The sequence below is a fragment of the Carex rostrata genome, chromosome 11, assembly GCF_964058835.1.
Source record: "Carex rostrata chromosome 11, lpCarRost1.2, whole genome shotgun sequence".
NCBI classification, from domain to species: domain Eukaryota; kingdom Viridiplantae; phylum Streptophyta; class Magnoliopsida; order Poales; family Cyperaceae; genus Carex; species Carex rostrata.
Genome location: NC_135928.1, coordinates 6706118 through 6732934, shown reverse-complemented (window position 1 = coordinate 6732934; position 26817 = coordinate 6706118). Strand labels below are relative to the sequence as shown.

Here is a 26817-nt window from a genome sequence, read left to right as displayed (position 1 = left end):
TAGACGACACAACATATATTTCTAGTAATATATGATACATGTAATTCACCAATGTGCATTTGTAACTTTTTGATTTAGTTAAGTCTTATATACAAAAATGACGTAAAAGATATTATTTTACCTACTTGGATAAAAGCGTGTTATAATTTTGCTATTCTTAGTCATTACTCATTAGGAGTATGGTTAATATAACATCAGTGTTATTTCAATCTATATAACACAAACTCCAAAACCTACTAAATCGAGTTCAAATGGTGAATCCAAACCGTTTAAACTAATTTACTTTATGAGTGATGCGTTTACATGCAATTTTTTTTTTATATTTTCGAGTTATTTTAGTAACAAATCAAGCGGCAAAAATATTGAAAAATGAATGTATTAAAATTAACTTAAAAACTCACACATTTGACCGCTTGACTTGATGCCAAGTAAACTAAAAAACTTATAAATTTTACATGTAAATGCACAACTAATAAAGTAGATCGGTTTGAACGATTTGGATTCACCATTTGAACTCGATTTGATAGATTTTGGAGTTGGTGTTATATAGACTGAAATGACACTGATGTTATATTAGTCATACTCCTCATTAGTGGCATCGCATATCTTTTGTTTAGGAAGGAAATAATTCCATATCTTGTAGCAAATTCTGGTATATGATTGAGATTAAATGAAAATTGAGTTTTCTTGAAGGAAAAAATGTGTTGTATATCGTATGTGCAAGCAGCAGAAGTTTTTCAGAAGACATAATTAAATAGCATATAGTAGATTCATAGCGATATCATAGCATATAGTGGACCATTTGGCGGACACAATTGGTTCATATATAGCAGAAATGATTTTGTTACTACTTTATCCCTTTGTGAAGTTAATTCTAAAAGCTATCGGATTGGCTTCAAAAGAAGAATCCAAACCGTTGAATAAACCCTTCTACCTTACAAGTAATGCGTCCACATGTGAAAATTCTAACTTTCAAATTAATTTAGTATAAAGTCAAGCGGTCAAAACTAAAATGTTTATAGATAATTTTAATGCATTCATTTTTTGAACGTTTGTTGTCCACTTGACTTCATACAAAATTAATAATTCCAAAATTTAAAATTTTCGCATGTAGATGCATCACTCATAAGGTAGAAGGGTTTCAATGGTTCAAATTCTTCGTTTGAAGCTAATTCAATAAGTTTTAGAGTTGAGTTCACAAATTAGGAGTTTAGTGAACTTAAGAACACCCTAGTTCTATTCATGTAATTTAATAATAAAATTATAAATAAAAGGTCATATTGAAATTAAATTCCGAAGTGAAAACTATGAAATACATCGTCTAATTGTAACTACGACAAATTAAGTATCACATCACATAAAAACTAATTTAAAAAAATGAAAATACAAATAGTTTATCTATGCATATTATAAAAATATTCCTTGTCACAATAAAAGTACCAAATACAAGAAATTAAGTGCTCGATTAAAAAAAATTAATACCAAAGGATTTTTAGAAAATTATGTGAAATTAGTAAAATAAAATAGAAGTCTGTTATTTGTCTGCTAGTTATAATAGATATACGGTATTTGTTTACTGTATATATAGCGATCCATAGGTCACAATCGATAAAAATACTAAACTGCTATCGCAATCATTTATCAAATGAATGATTATATCATTCTCCTCACTCCTCTCCCCTCTCCCCTCATTTATCCCCGCACTCTCTCTCTCTCTCTCTCTCTCTCTCTCTCTCTCTCTCTCTCTCTCTCTCTCTCTCTCTCTCTCTCTCTCTCTCTCTCTCTCTCTCTCTCTCTCTCTCTCTCTCTCTCAATATTAACTTCCTTAACTGTCATTTATCTCCCCCATTTATTATGCTAATAATTTTTATTTATCTACGCATTAAATATTGTCATTTAATAACAATCCCCGCATTAATTATACTGTCATCTAATAACAATCTCCGCACTAACTATACTATCCTTTAATAACAATCCCCGCTAATAAATATTTTTCTGTTTATTGATGTTCAAGAAAATATTTATCATTGTTTCTGATAAGTATTTATCATAATGTCTGAGAAGTATTTATTATTGTTTCTGACATGATGATACTTTGATTTGATTAAACATTACTTATTGACAAGTTCAAGAAAGTATTTATCATTATTTCTGACAAATATTTATTATTAATTCTAAGAGGTATTTATCATTGTCTCTGACATGATGATACATTGATTTGATTAAACATTACTTATTGATAAGTCCAAGAACAAAGTTCAAAAAATATTTATCATTATTTCTGACAAGTATTTATCATTATATCTGAGAAGTATTTATCATTGTCACTGACATGATGATACATTGATTTGATTAAACATTACTTATTGATAAGTTCAACAACAAAGTATTCATTTTTGTATCATCAAGTATTTATCCATGTAACATAAAATATTCATCTAGTCCATTTAAGGCACATATGTTTTACTCAAAGTTGCAATTATGTCTGAGAAATATTTATCCATGTAACATAAAGTATTTATCATTATGCATGATAAGTATTTATCATTGATATTTTACTAAAAATTGCAATTATGCCTGAGAAGTATTTATCCATGTAACATAAAATATTTATTCATTTAACATAAAATATTTATTATTATGTCTGAGAAGTATTTATCATTGACATTTTACTAAAAGTTGCAATTATGTTTGAGAAGTATTTATCCATCTAACATAAAATATTTATATATGTAACATAAAATATTTATCATTATGTCTGAGAAGTATTTATTATTGGGGTGAGGGGATTATTTATTTAATGGTCCCCACTTGTGCGAGGACAATACAAAAAAATGAAACTAGGTGCGGGGATAACTGTCAAGTATTTATTCGGGGATTATTTATTTAATGATCCTCAATTGTGCGGGGACGATACAAAAAAAATTGTGCGGAGATAACTGATGGATTGATTTATTATTTTATAAATAGAGATCATTGCATAGGATTAATACTTGCAAATTCAATATAAATACTTTGATGATTCAAGTTAAACACTAACAGTTTATACTAACAACTTATTAATGATTGAGCGGACCCAATGATTGTTTTGGAAGTTTCTGTGAGATTTTTTACAGGGATAAAAGTGCGGTGATTGTTATCAGGATCCTTTGTCAAATATCCCTGCTAAAACAGCCGCTTTTTAAATCACTACTTGTGACAATTGTGCATAAATGTTGACTCGGCCCTTCTTCTTTGCCTTCTATTTCTATGTAGGTAATGTAATTTTGCTAGCTTAACAATTTAATCCCTAATCCCAATACAATTCGGTTGCAAGCGCACGACCTTATCGCTTAGTAATTTGGGTATCAAACCACATAAAGGTATTGTAAGTACTGGTTTACCAGTTTTCAATAATCTAGACAAGCAAATATTGAGTGATTTTTTATAAACTGAATTCTAAAAATGCTGGATGAATTAACTAAATGCATGATGAATTATAAACTAATGCAGACTGAATTCCAGAATCTCAACCTGAATTTCAGACATAATGCAGGACAAATTATCTGAATGCAACTTAAATTAACAGAATGCAGATTGAATTCCAGAAACAGTAAATGATGAGAGAAGTCAAAGAAAATGAATATCTAGGGTTGTGGTTTCACTATGATACTTTTAATTATGTATTTCTAATTGTTTTTCTAATATTTGAGTTGCAATTGTTGAGGGGGTGTTATCCTAAGGTAAATGTTTATCCACTTTCGTGGCTTCGCACCATATCTAGATTAAATAGGTCTCCTACGTTCGTGGCTTATCAGTTTTAATCTAAACCCATTAAGCTATTTGATAACCTATGTTTTTCCCCAAAAGCCTTTTGGACTACTTTCATAGCTCCGAGTACTTAAATTTGTTTATGTTGTTCCAGTAATTCAATTTCTCCTTTCGGTCCATCACCAAATTTACCTAGTATTGTTTGCATAACTATCGTTATTTTAAAAAGTACTTCTAATATAAATTTCTCCTTTCGATCTCAATTTATTATTAGCGGATCCCTTAATAAAATAAGAAATAACTAAATAAACCATTCAAGCATTCATAAACAAATCAACATCACAACCACAAATAAAATTCAAACAAGTAAATTAACATAACAAAAGTATCAAGCTACTCTCATATCCCTAGATAAAATATTTAGCCAAACATACTTTAAATACAAGCACAAGTCATATTTGATTTAAATAAAATCATAAAAATAAAAAAAAAGAATTAAGAGCTCCTTTAATCAAGCACAACTCTATCTTCCTTCGGTTTGCCTCTGGCCGAACTCTCTTCCTTTGGTTTGCCTCTGGCCGAATGTCCCAATCAAATTCAAAGTGTAAAATATAAAAAAAATGCTAAAAGCTAGATGCCTTTTTAATTTTTTCTTCCCGAGCTCAATATATCCCCTCAGCTCATGAATCCAAAACTTTGGTAATCAATTAAATGAGCCGTCTCAGCCAACGATGCAAATATAATCAAAATGCCTTAATTGATCAGTTTTAATTGGAAACAAATATGCGCCCGAGTAAATTGGTAAGAATCCTAAAATATCAAGGTTATTAATGTCCGGCCATAGACTATGAAATCTCTTAATTAGTCAAATTCAAATATTGATCTCCTCCATTTGTTTCTCCATTCGGCTTGACATTATCGATTTTTTGTGCACATGTAGATCGCACGGTTTCGTGCTCCAATTCTGCAATAATTAACAACTTGTGCAGTATCTTGTGTCTCGGCTAACATTAATTAAAACTGAACAAAATGATAAATAAAATGCAATAAAACATGGTAATTAGGATCAATTTTGGGCTCAACCATGTGTCAAATAATGCGTCAAATTATAGTTCATCAGTAGGGGTGCAAACGGATCGGATATTATCCGACCATATTCGAATATGTGTCTAAAAATTAGATACGAATATTCAATATCTGAATATTCGTACGGATACAAATACAAATATTGTTTTAAATTTTAATGATCCATACCCGAATAGTAAATATATACTATATAGTTTAATATATATTATTAAAAAAATTGTGTTATTTATTATTATAAAAAGTGGATATCCGTATCCATATCTGTTTGCACCCCTACTTCTATGTTCATCATCAAAAGCATGCTACTAACATGAAACAGACCGTGCTCATCAGGTTAGTTCTCCTTCCTGCTACGGTATATTTCTCCATTTATATATTTTTAACTTTATCATCTGCCATCTCCTCCCTCTACCTCTCTGTGTTAGGTTAAGGTTTTTACTGACAATATAATTACATTTAAAGCAAGTTTGTGGATTGTTTTGGATTCCTTTGATTGAACCCTTTTTAGCATCATGTACATTCTGATAAAAAAAAAAGAATTCAATTCGGAATTGAATGAACTCTGATGATATTATTTCTACTATTGAATTGAACATAAATTTTCAGATCAAAAAGGATAAGTGTAGAGGCGTCACAAGAAAATTGAGGTTGGAGGGGCTGGATGAATAAATTAATTTCATGTAATTATATTTTATGAGAGGACCTAATAGTAATATTTATGTAATTTCCAATTATAAGCATTGTTAACATTAATTTTATTTATGGATATGAGCGTCTTAACCTAATTAATTATATAGTGTACATCACTTATTAATTTGCTGCCTACACATTACCTTAAGCAAAGAACTAAATTAAGGTGCATGGTCGTTTTAATTAGTGGAGCTTTTAGTAGGAGTTGGCATGCAGATCCTATATATTATCGCGCTAGCTATCAGAAATTTGACATTGTGGCAATTTTATCCAGTGCATGATGACCAGGGGCGGATCCACTGTAGCACAGGGGGGGGTCAGCTGCCCCCCGCTGGATTTTCAAAAATAGTGCTAAAAATCTGCTTTTCGGACCTCTGCCCCTCCCTGGAATTCAAATTGCCCCCCATAGCCCATTCTGGAATTCTAATAGACGGAACGGAGCCCATATAAACTCTGAGCGAAACAAATTAGCATAGCCCAAATAAGCGCTAATCCCAAATAGCGAAAATTAGTTGAACCAAAATTCCCTATAAATGTTGAATTGTTGATTTTTTTCAAGTAATTTTGGATTTTTATTATATTGATTGGTATTTTTTTTGTTATGTTGAATTGTACCCGATAAACTATTGGATTTGAACCCGATAAGCTATTTGCATCCGATTATTGCCCCGTCCTGACAAAAATCCTGCGTCCGCCCCTGATGATGACAAATTTATTTAGTGATGTAAGACCAATTCAACAGATAATTTAGCATCGTGGTAGCAAATTAAGTAGCAATATTTAGTAGATAATTTAGCATCATTTTTTCGGTTTATCTTCTTGATTTGAAGATGTACAAAAGTGAGGAATGAGGATGAGAAATTGAACTTTTCAACGTGACAATATAAGAAAGACAAATTGATCCAACTTTTTTTTTTTTTGGATATGATGATTGATAAGGTATATCTAAATAGGTGTTTAGCCGCTTATATATATTTTATTATAACATTTTTTGTATGGTTACAAATTAATACTGATCTTAATTATGATGGGTTGTTGTTTTTTTAACTATATATACTAGCTAAATGCTATATATTGCAGAGAAGTTACATATTATATACAATAAGGCAATTCTAATTTGTAATCTATGATGCTTTTATTAAATAATTTATTTCTTACAAACAATACATAATACACTAATTGATTGTCGAAATAAATCATTGTATATGCCGTGAGGTGACATCACTTGCGCGCGAAATATTCGCTACATTCTATATCCACTATAGAAAATGCTAACTTCTATACATTAAGTACGTGAGTACTATTTGCTAGTTAAATATTTGATCTGAACTAAGCATGATTCAAGCCGAAAATTCCTTTTTACCATCTTTAAAATAAACCAGTTTAAACTTACGGAACCAACCTGTTTATAACAACAACAGAGTAGACATTTTTTACGAGGGAAAAAGTTCATTTATGACGGTACTCTCTCGCGAAAAGTACCGTCGCGAAAAAAAAAAACTGAACAATGACAGTACTCCGTTGCAAAAAATTACTTTTTATCCTCGCGAAAAGTGTAACATTCTAGTAGATTTGCAGAATCAATCGTGCATTTAATATAACACTAAAGTGCATTAATTTGGTTCCGCACTTAAACATGTGACTTGGTAAATATGAAAATAAAAAAAGTGGTAATTTGGTCAAGTATTTTTTTTTGGCGGTAAAAAAAAAAATTCATGCTTCAAGAACCAATCACATAAATGTAGCAGTGACTGTTGAATTAGAATTTTTTTCATAAACCATAATTAATAAAACGTTTTTTAGGGAACCAATATGATTGATTTTTTTTTTTCAAAAACCATAAGGACCGTGGAAACCCACGGTCTCAAATTGGTTTTTTTTTTTTTTTTAATTTTAAAAAACAGATTTTTTTTTCAGACCGTGGGAACCAATTTTTTTTTTTTTTTTTTTATAAAACAGAATTTTTTTTAAATTTTATTATTTTTGTATTAAAATATTAGAAATGTTGAATATATTTCTTTGAAAATAGATGAAATACAATATAATTTGATTTATTAGAAATACTGCAATAAATAACTCGGATCAATATTTTTCAGGTCGGGTTTTTCGCGGCTGTAAGAAAAATTAATATATTTCTTTATGTGTTATTAGAAAAAAAAAAAAAATGCTTAGATTCTGAGTTATTGATCCCGGTTCAAAAGTCACTTCTAGGTAATCCAGAAAATATTGTGATCCTTCTAGGACATTTAATTTATAAAAAGTTATATCTATTTTGAGAATTCTTTTTGAATAACAATTATTAAATAACTTAAAAGTTATTGTTTTTTTCAAAAATAGATACAACTTTTCATAAATTAAATTTACTAGAAAGATCATAATATTTTCTGGATTACCTAGAAATGACTTTTGAACCGGGATCAATAACTCAGAATCTAAGCATTTTTATTTTTTTCTAATAACACATAAAGAAATATATTAATTTTTCTTACAGCCGCGAAAAACCCGACCTGAAAAATATTGATCCGAGTTATTTATTGCAGTATTTCTAATAAATCAAATTATATTGTATTTCATCTATTTTCAAAAAAATATATTCAACATTTCTAAAATTTTAATACAAAAATAATAAAATTAAAAAAAATTCTGTTTTATAAAAAAAAAAAAAAAATTGAGACCGTGGGAACCCCACGGTCTGAAAAAAAAAAAAAAAAAAAAAAAAAAACCAATTTGAGACCGTGGGGTTCCCACGGTCCTTATGGTTTTTGAAAAAAAAAAATCAATCATATTGGTTCCCTAAAAAACGTTTTATTAATTATGGTTTATGAAAAAAGTCCGTTGAATTACTGCCATTATCTTGAGAGATGTTGAACCTCCTGACCTCTACCTTCTTTTAAAAGTAATATTAATTCTTATATCTCGTCAAGAAATAGTAATGTTCTAATATTACGTACATTGCTCTATTGCATGTGCTGGAATATATCACTGTTTAATGCAACCGACCAATATTAGAAGACATAATTTAAACGCATATAAATATTGATTTGTTTACAGTTCAAATTAATTAACTGTGAATGTGCATTAAATGGCTTTGTACTTGAATAGTTTTTCAGAAGTTCGAGTGTACGACCAATGTTCAGTGAATTGTAGACAAATTAAGACTTTGTCTGTGTAAATGTGGTGATATGGCAGATTTTTTTCAGGAATGGTATCGATCACTATTCGTTATTTTATTTTTAAATTTAACCCTAAAGTTATTATAGTAACAGTTAACGATATACTAATGTTTATTTAATGACGAAATAAGCAAAAAGAAAGAGCTATATGAATTACATCATATGAGGGGCCATGCTTGCCAACACGTTGTTGGTGGTGTTTGTAAAAAAGTAGATCCTTTTCTGTTGATAATGCAATGTCAGATTGTTTGAAATGACCGGTGATACAGTCTGAAGTAAAGGAGATGATTGGTCATGTGATAGTGAACTAATGGGTTGCAGCTCTTTGTCTATGCTGGATCTTCTGTTGCTGCTATATATAGTTAGTGACAGAATTGAAGGCCATTATTTTATCTTCTGGCACTTAAACATTATGTTTTCAGTTACTACTTGATTAATTCTTTATATTCTACTCATAGATTCTATAGCGTCCTTAATAATTTATTTTTTTTAGATGAAGATGAAGGTCTAGCTTTCTACATTTCCATTATCCATGTACAGAGTACTTCCATCTGAGTTTCAAACTCAACAACATCTCACACTGAGGGTGTTGCATTTTACTATTAGACCAAACAAGGTTTCTTTCCATATAATAATTTATAGTATCCCATCGTATCCAATGTCACTAGCAGAATTTTTTCATAAATTTTGTATTGGTAAAATAATTACGATCTTGAATATTTTCTTTGAAAATCACTGAGATTGTAGTGCAGGTGCTAATATTGTGGACTTGTACATTTCTGCTGAGAGATAGATACCTGATTATGATATTATTAGTCGATTTGGTCGAATATATAAAATCTTTTTCATTTTTATAGAGGAACTTCTAAAAAGACAATTTTGTAGTCTTCCCATTCTTAAATAAAGAATTTGATATTTATTCCAAAAAAAATAGTGTTCAAATTTTTAAGCCTAAAACTCCATAGACAGTTTGAATTGTATGAGAATAATAATTCATTTTGGTACACATTATTTGAAGGGGGAGTTTACCCTTTCTTTTACTTTACATCTTCTCCCGACATTTTTATTTTTACCCCATTAAAAATTATTTTAATAATAATAACCAAAGTTTAGCAAAAGTTTTAAAAATACCCCACCCGTGGAAATTTTCCACGGGCTGGAATTGAAATTCCCTTTTTTTTTTTTTTTTTTTTATAAAATAGAAATTTTTTTTTGTATTGAAATATTAGAAATGTTGGATATATTTCTTTGAAAATAGATGGAATACAATATAATTTGATTTATTAGAAAGACTGTAACAAATAACCCGGATCAATATTTTTCAGGTCGGATTTTTCGCGACTGTAAGAAAAATTAATATATTTCTGTATGTGTTATTGGAAAAAAATAAAAATGCTTAGATTCTGAGTTATTGATCCCGGTTCAAAAGTCACTTCTATGTAATCTAGAAAATATTGTGATTCTTCTAGGACATTTAATTTATAAAAAGTTGTATCTATTTTGAGAATTCTTTTTGAATAATAATTATTAAATAACTTAAATTTTTTGTTTTTTTTCAAAAATAGATATAACTTTCCATAAATTAAATGTCCTAAAAGGATCACAATATTTTCTAGATTACATAGAAGTGACTTTTGAACCGGGATCAATAACTCAGTATCTAAGCATTTTTATTTTTTTTAAATAACACATACAGAAATATATTAATTTTTCTTACAGCCGCGAAAAATCCGACCTGAAAAATATTGATCCGGGTTATTTGTTACAGTCTTTCTAATAAATCAAATTATATTGTATTCCATCTATTTTCAAAGTAATATATCCAACATTTTTAATATTTCAATACAAAAAAAATTTCTGTTTTATAAAAAAAAAAAAAAAAAGGGAATTTCAATTCCAGCCCGTGGAAAATTTCCACGGGTGGGGTATTTTTAAAACTTTTCCTAAACTTTGGTTATTATTATTTAAATAATTTTTTAATGGGGTAAAAATAAAAATGTCGGCATCTTCTCCAAACGAGAAATAATTTCTACTAGATTTGATTATGTTAATTATTCTGATTGTGGTGATTCTTTATAGTAGAAACTATACTATCTTCCATAAAATTCCAATATTTAAGAATTTCATTGAGATCAGCCGGAGTATTTTTCTTTTATGTTCATATTTAATTTTATTGACAAAAATTTGTTTTTTTCTTTTATGTTCATACAATAATTTATATAATATAACCTACCTGTTCATCTAAATTTTTTTGAATTGATGAGAGGATTTTTAGTAGGTAAATTAACGCCAACAGAGGATGAATCATTCCCACGGGACATATTTTTAGGGGCTATGCTTGACACAAAATTATCTTCTATAGAAGAAACTTCCATAAGACTACCTATAGGCGGAAGAGGTCTTGTTATTGATGTATTCTAGTAATATTTTAGAAATAGAGTTCGTTTCTGTAAAGTGGAATCGGAAGCGAATGAGTATCGGCTGAATGAATACTCTGATCTAGAACGACAAAAACATAATATCTTTTGAGATTTTTTAAATATTCTTTTTGATGGTCATGAAATGATGAAAATATAAAATGAAATATGGATACAATAAATTATACATAGGAATATTTTACCTTTTCTTTTACCCCCACCTCCCAAACTATTCTATCACCTATGGTGAATTAAGTTTGTTAATGTATGGGATCACATTTCAATAATGTAGATGAAATGGAAGAACACCGCATGCAGAAGGCACTGTAATTTTATTCCTGAAGAAAATCATACCGATGGGGCGAAATATGATGCTGAAATTTCAATTTGGAAAAATATATCCTCTTAAATTGAAACTTAAATGTTTGTAATTGTAGATAACCAACCTAATACATAGATATATGTTTAATTTTACACATATTATTATTAATGTTTGGCATCTTATTATCCACAAAAATATTGTCACTAAAATTAAACGAGAGGAGGATGCTGTCCACTTGGACATACGAATTAAGATTGGCTTCTATCCACTTGAATGTCTCACTCGAAAATTTAAATTCATAGCTCAATAGTATGTGCAACCAATTTATTTTTATTATGTGACAGATCTTTGAGTATGGACTAAATAAATACAATTATAAATGCTGGGTCGATCTCGTATGAATGGTATAGAATTTTTGGTTCATATATTATGAGTTAGGCTGGAGTGCTATGGATAGCATAGTGGCCTCCTGTGTTACGGCTCAATATTCAAGTTTTCAAAATCCAAACGGTCGATCCGAACCGTTCATCTTATTCTCCATATTAATATCTGTTTGGAGACCAAATTTTATAATTTTCTGAATTTTTTTACTATTTATTAAGCCACTTTGAAAATCGCTAATCCAACGGTTTTACTGTTTTGTGCAGCCACCGTTGGATCAACAATTTTGTAAAATACTTAATAAATAGTAAAAAAATTCATAAAAATGTAAAATTTGGTCTCCAAGCAGATATTAATATGGAGAATAAGATGAACGGTTCAGATCGACCGTTTGAATTTTGAAAACTCAAATATTGAGCCGTAGCATAAAGGCCTCTATGCTATCCATAGCACCCCAGCCTAACTCCATATATTATATAATAGATAGATCCACAGCATAACAGTTGGGGCTGCACGCTGCCATATGCAAAGCAAGGACTGCCTTTGGCACATCTGATAGTATAAGACCTGTTTGTGGGGACCGATATCAATTAGACGGGACAGAAAACTCTTTATTGGTTTATTAAAATAATGAACTTGCTACCTTCTATCCTCTGTTCATGTGGGACTCAAACTACATGGAGCTAAACGGAATACACTTGTGCTGTGGCCTGTGGAAAGAGATTGATATATTTTTGGAGAGGAAAGCTTAGAGATTTGGAAAAAGACAAAATTGTTGTTTAAGTAGGGAAACTCCATGGGACATATATCTATTATTTTGATGTGATGTATCTATGAGGAATTTGGATAACGGTGGAGAATTGAAGCATTTTTTTTTTCTTTTTGTTACTTGCTTTGTGTGTATCAGCATTTCTTTCGTAATATTTTAATCTTATTCTCATCCCCCTTTTTGCTGTTACGATGAACTGTCACTGGTTTTCAAACGGTTGTTTCTTGTTTGCATTTGAATTTAATAAAAAGATGCTCCTTTATTGCTATACGAAGAAGATTGCGGATTGCTAGCTTGGAAAAATAAATGTCATGCCAGGCGCCCATGGTACAATATAGAATGTGTACTATTGCATTTCCTATTAGATACTTCTACGGTTCTACCGCTGGCTGTATTTGTACATCTCTTTTTGTATTTTTGGTGCTACTTTCAGTTCTTGAACTTTTATTGGGCCAATGCACTAGGCTCACTAAAATTAACCGCACTATAATTATCCACTCAGTTATTTTCTCTAGATTAATAACCCACCACTTGATTTTCAAAGCAGAAAAGAGAGCAAAGAATTGGAGATCTGCACTGCAAGTCTGCAATGTATGAAGCCAACGTACCTTTCTATTGTGCATAGAGAAAGAAATACGTGACACGCCGTGACATGAAGTAATTAATTATTTTTTTTATGTGACGTGACGTGATGTGATCAAAATAGAGGCAGACAGTCACGTTACGTGTAGTCTGAACCTATACTAAAAGAGAAACTTGAATACTCTATGCATACCAAATAAAACTGAAAATTAAATTGAAAAAACTGAATACTCTAAACATAACTGATTCGCGTAAAGTAACGTGACGTATAATATTCATTCGAATGTGATCACCTCATGTAAATTGTCACATCACGCGACACATGAGTCACGTGACGTCATGTCACGTAACTGGTCACCCCGTCAATTATTTCCTTCCCTAATTGTACAACTTCTATTGGGTCTTAATCCACAATGAAGAAAGATCCAACTTTCTGTTGTGCTTCGTCATGAAAATGATTTTGGGCCTGTGCTTAGTAAAAGGCCTCAAAATGATTAAAAGGAAAAGGCCCAGTAAATGGAAGTACATTGACATCTCTCCATTTCTACAGTTTTCTACGCAAAAAAAAGGAATATTTTTGTACACGACCGTATTCGTACTACCGTTTCGGACGGGATACGTGTTCGCGCGAGAGCCACCAGCCATGGCTACGCCTACTCCACGTCTCCACCAACGCTCTCTGTCAATTGACTCAATTGAATTCTGTACTATCCATGGCGCTCTCTTCAGCCTCTCCTCTCTCTACCATCTCTCCCAAATCTCTCTCCTCTATTCCTCGCCGTGTCGCCAGACCTTCAACCTATGTTGTGTGCCAACTCTCTAGTAAGCATAAACCTCTGATATTATCAGAACTTGTAAATGCTCCTTTTGTTTGCTTTTATTTCTCATTCAGGCATTTCATCGAATAGCTGGTTTGCGTTCTTTAAGGTGCGCAGGAGCCAAAAAAATGGCGTGCAGCAGTCTCCACTGCACTAGCTGCGGCACTTGTGGGTTTGACAGCTGCTGGGCCAATGCCAGCCATGGCGGATCTCAATAAATTTGAGGCAGCGCAGCGTGGCGAATTCGGGATTGGCTCGGCTGCTCAATTTGGATCGGCTGATCTCAAGTACAATTATGCAAATTTAGTTACTTCCCTGTTCTCAAAGTCTACATTCAAAATTGTTCATTCATATTAATTTTGTCTGATTGGCTGGTTATGTAGGAAGGCTGTGCATTTAAATGAGAATTTCAGGTACCTCCTACAGATTACATTTTTTTTTTCAAATGGGCCAATTAGCTTTTCTACTTATACATAATCAAGTCAACAGCACAAGTTGTAAAATAAAATGCATGTTGTGATTGTAGACGGGCCAATTTCACCTCTGCTGATATGAGGGAGTCCGACTTTAGTGGCTCCACATTCAATGGTGCTTATCTCGAGAAAGCAGTTGCGTACAAAGCAAATTTTACTGGTTAGTTAATTACTGTTAAGTTCTTATTGGGTTAATTAACAGGGGATTATTCTTCAACCATAGTAGTATACTTTTTCTATTCTTAATGGAGGAGCTGACTTGAGTGATACTTCATACCTCAAATTATTTTTTCTCTGCAGGAGCTGACTTGAGTGATACTCTAATGGATCGCATGGTAAAGATTTGTATGTCTTGACATTATAGTAAATTTTAATCAGTCAGAACTTATCATTCTAGAGGTTATTGGCATCAATATTGAACTACAGTTGGCCTTTTCTTTTTCGAAATTGCTTATTCGACACAGTTATCTTACCATACTCAAATGTTAAGTATCTATGGGATTCCAAAAGCGGCTGTTTATATGTATGATAATGTTTGCAATATTTTGTGAGGAAGTACTGTAATTGCTGGGTTTGGTAGGAGAGACAAGTACTTAAAGGTACCAGTCCGTAACTAGTACCCAGTTTTAGAGATTCCAAAGGAATAAGGTTGCAGAATTAAGCAAGTTGCCTGTTCCACACCATTATTCACCATACTTTCTGCTATGTAAAATCAAGTGTTGCCATCTCTAGATATATCCTGTTTATATAGAGATCATGAATGGTAATATATAGTAAAATCTTATATGGACAGGTACTTAATGAGGCCAACCTGACAAATGCAGTGCTAGCAAGGTCGGTTCTTACACGAAGTGATCTCGGAGGTGCGATTATTGAAGGAGCTGATTTTAGTGATGCCGTTCTTGATTTAACCACTAAACAGGTAATTTTTAAGTAGTAACACATTTATTAATCATTTCTACAATACACAAATATTATATCAAAATTTCTGGTGCTGTATATTGGGGTTGTACACGAGTTGGGTTGTATGGTTTGTCTTCCAGCTATAATTATTTAACCCTGTCCATAATAGTCTGCTTGGCATTTTTTCAATCCACGACTGTCTAACTAAGTTTTAAACTGTGATGTTAAATGAATTTCGCAGTTTCTTTTAAATATACTAATTAAATTAAGTTGATTGGGGAGAAGAGAACACCATACCTTTATTTAGGAAGATAAAAGAACACAATAAAATTGATTCTTTAGGAGGAAATGGGGTTGAACCGGGCATCGTGGATTTGAGATTTATTCGTGTTCCAAGCAGAGGAAGTTAGGACAACGAACTTTTGGAGAAAACTGAAAAGAAAAGAATTAGCAGAAAAATAAAGAGGATGTTAAGTTTATATGTTTGGTGGATAACCACGTCCAGGACAGTTAAGTCATTAATCTGTGTGTCAGAGGCATGTTCAAAGCCCAGTTAAAACTATTAGTGATACTTTGAGAGCTTTGACTCTCTTAAATGTTTGATGCATTGGAGTTGTCTAAATGATCTTAACCTATGATCATGATTATCACCTCAAATAAAACTTTAACACAAGCCTCACCAGAGATAAGTTGAATACCAGGTCAGATGAGTTTACCAGATTGAGTGTATAACCCTAGGTGCCAGGAGTTGTGGTTACTTTAATTCGCTGTTACTCACATAAAGAGCTTCAATCGCAAGTCTAGGAAGCAGGGTGGTTTACCTTTTTCTGGGATTATCTCTTTCTTTGAAATTTTCTCCCTATCATACCAGCCCAAAATTGGTTAACTCGGGCTAAGATTTTTTATGGCCCGGGCCATACTTTTCTTGAGCTATTGTCAAATTGTTAGTATAGGCCTTATTCTTTTTGCCTACTCAAATTAGGCAATGTGCTGTAGCCTATAATTCATTCACATAAGATATCTTGTTCAATGTACTTGTGTCAAGTTCCTTTGACCACCAAAAGCAAAATATGTGATCAATTTGAAATATTTGAGCTGAGGAAGATATGCAAGTGGAACTAATCCTAGTAAAGGATATAAAAACGTTGAGTGATTTCCTTGATGCAGGCATTGTGCAAGTATGCAAGTGGAACTAATCCAGTTACTGGAGTGACCACAAGAAAAAGTCTAGGATGCGGGAACAGCCGTAGAAGTGCTTATGGAAGCCCTTCGTCGCCTCTGCTTAGTGCACCTCCTCCAAAGATGCTTGACCGAGATGGGTTCTGCGACGAATCTTCTGGTCTCTGTGATGCCAAATAATTACATATAGATTGTATAAATGGCGAGAGATTTAGTACATATGAGGGACAATTTGTACTTAATAGGAACGTTTGTTTTTCATTAATTTTTGATATTTTTATAATGCAACCTCTACCAAGATTACAAGTATATCTGGTTCTAACTTTAACAAGTATATATATAATTTATATTGATGGATTGATATCCGAATAGAACATCAGAGTAGCTGAATTCATTTTTTTTTTAATGATAGAATGAATTTATCTGTATTATTGTATAAACAAAGATATCGTAATTTGAAATATATTTTATAGTCAGGGATTCAGTTTTTGGTGTAATGGTTAAAACAAATATATATTGTTGGCGCGAGGTTATAGATTTCAAAACCTGATTTGAGGATATATTCCTATGAATATTTTGAGTTGAGAATATGATTCTATTTTTATCTAAAAAAAAGTATATTTTAATTTTGATCAGTTGAAACATGTTTGCCTTCTTAATATCGATCATACATCATATTAATTATAAACTTGTTCTACATCGACAGCAACCGTAGCTGCCTTTCATTGGACTACAAATAGACGTCCATTGGGACGCAGGCATTATAATTAATTGAACACTGCCTACATGACCCGTCTTATACAACGCCTAGTCAGTGGTTCTTAGCTTATCCCTTCAGCTAGCTACCTTATTACAGGACCAAATGACCTACAATTAAGACTAATTTTTTTAGCTTATTATGTACATATATGAAAACACTGCATAATGGCATATTAATTAGTTGAATTTTAACATATACATATTTATATGGTTGGTACGGCTTTTGGCACCTTTCGTTCACTCCCATGAATCATTTTGGCCACATGAGGTGGACGTGGAAGCATAATCTACGGCGCCTTCCTGTTTCTCCTCTGTTTGGAAAATCGGCGTGTTTTCGGAACAACTATGTTCTTTGTTTGCACCATTTTCATGGCTAAGCTGGGAAGCGACAAACTTATCAAGAACCCTCCAATCCGTTAAATTCTGGGCTGAATCTTCTGGTGTTGTTGAAGCTGAAAAGACTGTGGTTCCATGGTTATTAATGTAGTTCTGGAATTTGTTAGGGCTCTCCAGCTGTGGCATCTGCATGAAGGATTCGTGCGGTAGCAGGTGGTGTAACTCAAGCTCTGGTTTGCAATTGTAAATATGGTTTTGATAAACCATCTGTGGATGGTGAACCAGTTGTCTGGGTGAGTCAAGATCCGGCATTAAGGAGACATGGTCATCATACCAGAAAATGGGATCTTCGGCAATTCGGGTTTGAGATGCAACTCGTTTCTTGAAAACCCTGCAGACCACCCATCCTTCTTCCTGCATCATCAAGTTTTAAATATTTTAGAAAATTTAGTGCAAATGATATTATATACATGACAGGATTATAAATATTTTTATTGGAATTTTTTCTTCAGGTGTGTGTGTATATATATATATATATATATATATATATATATATAGAGAGAGAGAGAGAGAGAGAGAGAGAGAGGCTATGGTGCATTGCAATGCATAGACATCCTTGTGCATTGGACCATAAGTCACCGATTCAAAGTCCAAATAACCAATCCAAACGTTTATCTTGTTCTCCATATTAATATGTACTTGGAGACCAAATTTTACATTTTTTGGAATTTTTTTACTATACATATATGAAGTTGTGTGTATCTGGCACTTATATTTCTGGTGCATGGGAAGATGTATTGAATTTTAGTTGTTGCATTTAATATTCGCTCTGATGCGCTACATGTTCAAAATTGCAGGTTAGGGAAGTATATTTTTCACAAATTAATTATAAGGTACGATCTTTCTTTCTTTTTTTCTTTTTTTTTTCTTTTTTTTTTGAGGAAAAGTCCTTAGCATGCATCAATTAATCATAATAAAAAGTTTACACTACACAATTTTTTTCCGTCTAAGCTAATAAACAAATACAGTAGCTCAAAATAGGTACGATCTATGTAAATGTTAGAGTCTGTTTGCAAACATCAAATGAAATTTAAGAACAATTTTAACAGACCTGGGGTGTCGCATTTTCGTTTGTCTCGAGACGGTACTCATGCATAATCCAATCTGACTTTTGTCCATTTGGAGCTCGTCCCTGGTAAAAGACCAAGGTCTTTCTCATTCCAACCAAGTTATTCTTAACATAAATCGGCTTGTCTCGTCCAGTCGCCTTCCAAAAACCGGCCGTAGTAGCTCTATTGGTACGTGTACCTGTCGGGTATTTCTTATCTTTATGACTGAAGAAATACCACTCGTTCTGCTCTTCTGTTCCAATTCTACACAGTTCTGTTTAATTTCAAGTACAAAAACATTAGCTTAATTTAAAAAAAAAGTTCAAGGATCAATTTTGTTGGTATATTAGTGATATGACCAGGTCCAGTGATGCTGCATTTGGTTTATGTGGTTACTATATGACACATATTCACGTTACAACTTGCATCAATAAATGACTTTGTTTCTCTATATATATTATCAATACATGCTGAGGGGCAGTGGATAACAAAATCACATTATAAGGGTCTCAAAATGGCTGAAATTTTCAATGTAATATGTTCTATTTAATTCGATAAATACTGCGTATGAAGCAAACTTAAAAGGTGCATGCATGTTGGGAGATTGGAACTTGCACGGAATCATAATGTTTATATATACCTTGAAGATCCCAGGGCTCAATTTTGTACAAATCTACATCCCGTATGATATCAAGATCAATCTTTTTAGATGCCATCTTCTTTCTAAGATAGTAATCTACTAACTCCTCATCTGTTGGATGGAACCGAAAGCCCGGGGGTACATGCGAGAAAGTATCCATCTTATCAGTAACTTACCGCATGCACCTGCAAGCAAAACCAAATTAAGTTGCAGAATTGAATTAGATAAATCATAATTGGGTCCGAGATAATTTGCAAAATGAGACCAAATAACATTTAAAAATTGACAAAGTAGAATATCTGATTGAAGTCCTTATAAAAATAAAAATAAAAATAAAACATTAAAATATATAAACGCTTATTTAGTTTCTACATACTAAAGTATGAGGAATTGCATATATGGTTTAAAGCAAAATTATTACATGAAGTAATAATGTTAGCTATGGTCCTATTTTAGTTCTTGCTTGCTCTTTGCTTGATGTACACGCCAAGATAGGTAAGTTTCTTTGTTTTTTTTTAAGATATAGCATTTGATTGTATTCATTGTACGCAATATCTATGGTGGAACATGAATATATCTCAAACAGAAGCAGAATGGATGCACGCTATACATCAGGATTTATAAACAATTTCGGTAACTCAATGCATTGAAATCAGAGAGATCTGAGAGAGAGAGAACGAAAGCTTACTGTAATAAAAATTAAATCACGCCTGTTCTTGTAAGTCAGCTTGACCAGCCAATAGGAGATAACAGAAAAGCAAAAATCAGAACTTTTTTGCCTTCCTTTCTATTCTCTTTTTGCTCGACAAACACCTCGGGCTCCGAGCACCTTGTAACTTTTAATGTCGTCCTTTTGCACCTCGACTTGACATATCCTCACAGGAAAAGCTACCTCAAGTCTAACTCTGACCTAGCCTCAGAAGAAATGAATAGCACCAGTGAAGAACAATGGTGTTAAATAACCATCACAAACAATAAAATATGACGATATAAATTGAGATAGTGAAGAATAAATTAATGTCGTTATCTTACTATCTATCCTGAGAGCGAGAGGTCGATCTCAATTTTCAGAAAGCACGGACGAATTGTAGGCAAAGGCTGATAAAGAGGAGCAATGAACGAAAGTGACCTTTATTCTCTGTTATTTCATTTTCCTTCTTGGCTTGTGTTTAGTTCACCGTAACCGCCACCACCTACACCCGCCACCGACAGTGACTAGATCTACAACAATCTCTCTCTCTCTTTCTCTCTCACTAGCTAGAGAGAGAGATTAGTGGAACGGGATTGAGCAAACGGAGTTACGAGAGCATTGATTTAAAAAGGACAAAGTAGGAGTTGAGTCAAGATTACAACTCTTCTTTTTTTCTATTTTAATTTATCGTTTTATTTTCTGGCATCCAGGATAAAAGGAAAGGAGATTATGATATTATGCCAACTAAGCAAAAAGAAACGAACAGTGGACCCTCACACAGGCCACTAGTGTTTCTGGAAATATAAAGGTCGCCATGCACAGAAACAATGAAAGCATCACCTACCTTGCATCAGAAAGAAAGATGTGTTAATTTATGGTGATATTAAACTTAATTATTTCTAATAAATAGCAGTGATGTTTCGCTTATTCTGTTTGTATTTTCTGATAAAAGTAATTAATACCTTACAAGACATGCATTTTTTATCCATGTGATTTGGATTTTAGAATAGGATTAATTAATGCATTGTTACACGGATACTGCTATTGATAAAATTGAACCGGCGTGTAATCTGTCTACCTTCTCTCCTCTCCCTCTGACGAAGGCGTGTATCCACCTAGCAAAGCTTACCTCCTATCATTGCCACCTCCGAAAACCCGCTTCTCTCTCCATACTGACGGATTCATCATAATTGACGCCATGCGAGGTTAGGAACTTAGGATGGTCATTGTTTGAGAGGCAGATTTCAGGCACCTTAACTGCTTGCTATATTGGAAAAAAAAATGAGAGAAGAGTGAAGAACTAGTCTTTGGTATAGTGGTAAAGGCACATGGTCTATATGTAAGAGGTTACGAGTTCGAAATATGGATGAAAAAAATTCTTTGTTGTATTACTAAGATATTAAATAGTTTGGTAGCTTAATCTCCAATTAACCTTTACTCAGAAAAAAAAAAAAGATGAGAGGAGTGATTGTAAAATAGTATTCATTATGTTTCTCATTGCTTAATCTATATTTTATTTTTCACATTACTTTATCTATTGTTTAGCTTGTTAAAATTATTATTCCCATAAATTGCTCTTTTAATTATTAATATTGGGTGTTTAATGTTTATTATTCACATTGTTTATTTGTTATTTACATTGATCATTTTATTAATCCAGTTCAACAATACTGGTTTGCACTGCTTCTTTCTCAAATTTTTGTTACTCGATCGCTACCTTATAACCAATCGCTGGAGCAGTTCTGCTTTTGATTTTTAAGTAGAAATTTTGTTCCACCCGGTACTTGCATGTCAGTACTATCATGGGTAATTTTGCTTATTTTAAAAATTTAAAGATATACATTAATTTAGAGTAAATACCTTAAATCAATAAAAAGATAATAATTATATTAGAGGCCCTTCGCGACTTGATACACTAGTACAAAAAAACCCTTTCACTGACAACGACAGTTATATGACTAGCAAAAATATAGAGGCTAACCCTGATACAAACAGAACCATGCCAAATTTTTTATACCAACACTGACTGTTTTTGGTTCTACACTGATTGTTTTTAACTGTCGGTGTTGGAGACCTATGTGGACTATTTTTAAACCGTCGGTGCTGGAGACCTTCACTAACTGTTTTTTACACATACACTAATTGTTTTTAAACTGTCACTATTGATGACCTACATTGACTGTTTATATAAATTGTCAGTACTAATGACCTACACTGACTGTTTTTAAACTGTCACTGTTGCCGACCTACACCGACTATTTATATAAACTATTAGTGTTGAGGTCCTACACTAACTGATTTTTACTCGTCAATAAAAGTATACCTATATATACTTACGGCACCATCACTAACGCCCTAATAATAACAGTTAGTATAGGAGTATTTGGAGGGTGAGTGTAGAGGTTTTTGATATTAGTGATACCCCAGTCCTAGTATATATCGAGTTAAATTTAATTTGTCAATGATAGTTGTATTAAATTTTTTTTATCTGTATTATTTTTTAGTTTCAATTACATTACTTTATTCACCAAGTTACTTTTATTATTCACGTTGATTATTATTTGCATTGTTTATTTAGTTTTTTCACCTTAATTGCATTGGTGTTGAGAATGTGAAAAAAAAATGTTTCCCTCGTCAAAACTGGAGTACGCATGCATGTTGTGTCTTGAAAGATCACGGGGAAGCAGATTTAACTCGTCAAATGAATGTGCAATGGATAAATACGGGGTGGAGTCAAACTATCGAATTATGAGGGTTAAATAATTTTTTTTTATAGAAAATAGGAGTCAATTTGACAATACCAAATCATTTTACTCATAGAAAATCATACGTAAATACAAAAAATATAAAAAAAAAATGGCGGTTAATTGGTCTCCATTCTCTCTTCTTCCGTCCGTTATTGGATATATGAGATTAATATGTAACTAGCATTCATGGAGATGGAGGATATGCATGCAGATGAAAATAACTCGTGAATATTACTTGAGAGTTTCGGTGGTCGCACCACGCAGAGCACATTTCCAATTTAATTTTTCGATCTAAAAATAATTTCTGACAAGCACCCAACTGGAATTATGCTGCCACGATTCTAATTATGACTTTTGCTGAAAGATTAATTTGCGTATGCATAAAACTTATGACGCACAGGATGTTGGCGCCAAATGATGTTGTTTAATTATAACGCTGAAATTACTATTTAGCAATAGTATTTTAAGCTGTATATTTATTCAGTTGATCATGTAGAATTATTTCCTATTCTCTTTTCTGATCCTTCAGTTCTTGCAATTTAATTACTTAGTGGTCGCCCCCTTATCCAGCCATCATCACCATCTTTACGTCAGCCATTCCCCTTGGGCAATCATGGAAAAATATAGCTCCTCTTCCGAACCCAATTTTTTTCATTTATTAATTATTTCCTCATTACTGTTTTATTCTCTTCGTTGTAAACTCGTAACCTTTTGTTACATGAAGGATACACACATGGGCTAATTAGGTCCTTTATAAAGGATAGGTCATTTGATGATTTACGTCCTTTTGTGTTATTTTCAAGATTCAAACAGCTGATTCGAACTGCTCAACATAATATCTATATTAAAATATGCTTGGAGATCAAAATTTACATTTTTTTTTCAGAATTGTTTTACTATTTTTTTTTAAATTAAAAATTGTTTTATTATGGTCCAAAATTTTAACAAAAATGGTGATTTTCAAAATTTCAAAAAAATAGTAAAATGTTTCCAAAAAAATGTAAAATTTGTTTCCAAAAACATTTTATTATGGAAATTATGTTGAGTAATTCGAATCGACTATTTGAACTTTTAGAATGGGGATAAGGATGTAAAGCACAAGAGGGCCAATCTAGACATGATTCTAGAACCGGGTACAATTTATCGACACTGTCACACACTCTACACTCGTATACAAATACGAATCTGTGTTTAATTTGGAGTGCTAAACCTCCTATAATTTCAATTTTTTTAATTATGTATATTAAACTTTATTTTAATTGTTTTTTTCTTTAAGTTTTATATAGTTCAGTCTCCCTGATAATATTTTAAATATTTTCTTATAATCTAGTGATTAAAGTTACCTATTGTAGTTGTGGAATACTTGAGTTTAAATCCCATCTACCACATTATTTATTTTTACAATTTATTTTTCAGTTCACTGTCTAAATTTTCTAGTTTGGCTCGGAGTACACACCATATATTTTACACCTTGCAAGCAGATGGTAACCTGACAGTGCTCAGTTGTAGGGGTGTACAAAAAGCTCACGACTCAAAACTCAGTTCGAAATCAATTCTGATTCAACTCGTTAATAACTCGAATTGAAACTTACTCGAGTTTACTTACTCGGTTGATTTTTGAGTTGAATCCAAGTTACCCCCAATTTGGTTCGGAATCAACTCGGTTGGACTCATATCAAACTTTAATCCATATATTCCTAATTTTTGTGTCTCCAAACCTTATACCTGTTTACCACAATCTACTGTATTGCTCACTAGTGGAAAAACTGGAATCAGGATCGGCCTATCTGGATCGGTTATATGGGACAACCGATCCTAATAAGTATCTGGATCGGTTTATTTAACAAAACCGATCCTAAAAACTATTTAGATTGGTTTTTCATAATAACTGATCCTAATTTATTACTATTAGGATCGGTTTTTTGTGGGAACTGATCCTGATACTATCAGGATCGGTTTTTAATAAAACCGATCCTGATAGTTTAATCATTTGGATCGGTTTTTATTAAAAACAGATCCTGATAGTATCAGGATCGGTTTTTATTAAAAACAGATCCTGATAGTATCAGGATCGGTTTTTAGTTAGAACCGATCCTGATAGTATCAGGATCGGTTCTAACTAAAAACTGATCCTAATAGTTCCAACTATTAGGATCGGTTTTTGGTTAGAACCGATCCTGATAGTAATACATATTTTTTAATAAATTAGAAAGGTAATTATTTTTTTATTCCTTGAATAAACATATTAGTTATACAAATGGAATGTAAATATATTCAAAGAATCAACCTTTTTCAGAGCTACAGTCATCCAAAATTCAAATAATCAACATTTTTCAGTCTGACTATTCATTTGGTTCTTCATCTGACTCCGAAGATCCTTCATCCATCTCTTCCCCTTTCTTTGATGATCCTTCAACTAACTTTTTACACAACTTTTTTTTTATTAAAGTATGTATCTTCATATTTCTCTCGGTAAATCCTACTGGCACCAAAAGGGAAGAACCACCCACTTGTCCCCTCTTCCAGTCCTTAATGGAAATGACTAGCGAATTCCTTTGCATTGTGATTGTATTATCACGACCGTACACCTCTTGGTTCATATGTTTATTCTATGGAATTAAAAAAAATTATATCTTTCTAGTTTCTTAAAAAAATATCTATTATTTTTTTCATAAAGAACAATTGCTGAATTTTTATTAGGATCGGTTTTGTTGATAATAACCGATCCAGATACTATCTGGATCGGTTATAATGAATAAAACCGATCCAGAAGGTATCTGGATCGGTTATAATGAATAAAACCGATCCAGAAGGTATCTGGATCGGTTATAGTGCCTAAAACCGATCCAGAAGATATCTGGATCGGTTATAATGCATAAAACCGATCCAGATGTTAATGTTATAAATTTTACAAATTATCCAGAACCTATCAGGATCAGTTCTTAAATAAAACCGATCCTAATAGTCAACTATTAGGATCAGTTTTTATAAGAACCGATCCTGATAGTATCAGGATCGGTTTTATTTCTAACAACTGATCCTAATAGTGCATATAAGGCTGAATTCAGTTCGATTTTTGTCAGAAACTCGTCTCTCTTCCTAGGTCTCGCCTCTCTTAATTAACGCAACAGCTATTTCGCCCTGCTAATACTCAGCTATCTCAGCTCTTTTTCTCAGGTACATTTTGGTCATCTCTTTTCTCAAATTTGATACTAATGGAGCACTAAACCCTAAACCCTAAACCCTAAATCCGGCCTATACAAGTGGGTTATGATCCTCGCTCAAAATCTAAACCTTATAAATTTTGATTTAGCTCTTTTATTGGTTCCACAAGCTTTTAAGTTTGAATACCTCTTATCATTTCAAGTTTTCCTTTAAATGCGGATATTTGGATGCACATGCTATATGTCTAATTTATGAGGAAATATATTAGCTATATATGACCTATATATTCTTTATATGTTGAGATTTTCTTTACAAGTTTGAATACCTCTTCTTATTTCAAGATTTGCATGCACACGCTTTTGAGTTTGCTATATATATGCTATATGAGCATTTTTTTTTATTTCAACTTGTAGGATATATGCTATATGTACATCTCTTAATTAGGTTTCGATTTTCCGGATTAATTTTGTAGATTGGCTATTGTTGAGAGATTTGGTGCAGCGATCTTCATCTCACTCGGTACGGCATCTAAAAAAGTTGTAAGTACAACATGCAAATAACTCATGTTTAATTAGTTTTGTGCATGCATGAATGTGTATTTTGATAGCTAGAGTACGTACGTAGATGTATTTATATTAGATATTTAGCTAGAGTATTGTATTATGAGCCACAACCGCATGATTAATGCCTTTAGGTCATGATACCCGTTCAAAATTAATCCATTAGGGATTAATTTTGAATAGTCCCCATTTTGGGACTGCTCTTTGAATAATTTGTCTCATTTAGGATGTGGTCACATGTTAGTCGTGTTTTAGCATTTAAGAAAA

General features: G+C 32.3%; 2 protein-coding genes across 3 annotated transcripts; one reads left to right on the top strand and one right to left on the bottom strand.

Moving 5' to 3' along the window:
- Nucleotides 1–13762: 13762 nt before the first annotated feature.
- LOC144561846 (Pentapeptide repeat-containing protein) lies at nucleotides 13763–16904 on the top strand. Of its 2 annotated transcripts, none has more exons than XM_078310948.1 (7): nucleotides 13763–14039; nucleotides 14109–14275; nucleotides 14372–14401; nucleotides 14515–14621; nucleotides 14762–14796; nucleotides 15255–15383; nucleotides 16532–16852. In XM_078310948.1, exons 1-7 carry the CDS (start codon nucleotides 13884–13886, stop codon nucleotides 16721–16723), a joined length of 816 nt encoding a protein of 271 aa, XP_078167074.1. In that variant the 5' UTR covers nucleotides 13763–13883; the 3' UTR covers nucleotides 16724–16852. The 2 variants fall into 2 exon arrangements, with proteins under 2 accessions (XP_078167074.1, XP_078167073.1); XM_078310947.1 differs by having other exon boundaries at nucleotides 13766–13992; nucleotides 14098–14275; nucleotides 16532–16904.
- A 285-nt stretch (nucleotides 16905–17189) lies between these two features.
- Nucleotides 17190–20275, bottom strand: LOC144561967 (NAC domain-containing protein 7-like). Its single transcript, XM_078311075.1, has 4 exons — nucleotides 20076–20275; nucleotides 19388–19572; nucleotides 18750–19021; nucleotides 17190–18052 (listed from the first exon to the last, which is right to left on the bottom strand). Exons 2-4 carry the CDS (start codon nucleotides 19545–19547, stop codon nucleotides 17540–17542), a joined length of 945 nt encoding a protein of 314 aa, XP_078167201.1. The 5' UTR covers nucleotides 19548–19572; nucleotides 20076–20275; the 3' UTR covers nucleotides 17190–17539.
- Between the last annotated feature and the right edge of the window lie 6542 nt (nucleotides 20276–26817).

Excerpts from the sequence above, each read along its gene's own strand:
- LOC144561846 (XM_078310948.1), top strand. The coding sequence starts at position 13,884 with ATGGCGCTCTCTTCAGCCTCTCCTCTCTCTACCATCTCTCCCAAATCT. Across the intron at positions 14,040-14,108 it reads AACTTGTAAATGCTCCTTTT|CCAAAAAAATGGCGTGCAGC; the intron begins GTTTGCTTTTAT and ends GGTGCGCAGGAG. Across the intron at positions 14,402-14,514 it reads CATTTAAATGAGAATTTCAG|ACGGGCCAATTTCACCTCTG; the intron begins GTACCTCCTACA and ends TTGTGATTGTAG.
- LOC144561967 (XM_078311075.1), bottom strand. The coding sequence starts at position 19,547 with ATGGATACTTTCTCGCATGTACCCCCGGGCTTTCGGTTCCATCCAACA. Across the intron at positions 19,022-19,387 it reads TGAGCCCTGGGATCTTCAAG|AACTGTGTAGAATTGGAACA; the intron begins GTATATATAAAC and ends GAAATTAAACAG. Across the intron at positions 18,053-18,749 it reads ACGAAAATGCGACACCCCAG|GAAGAAGGATGGGTGGTCTG; the intron begins GTCTGTTAAAAT and ends TTGATGATGCAG.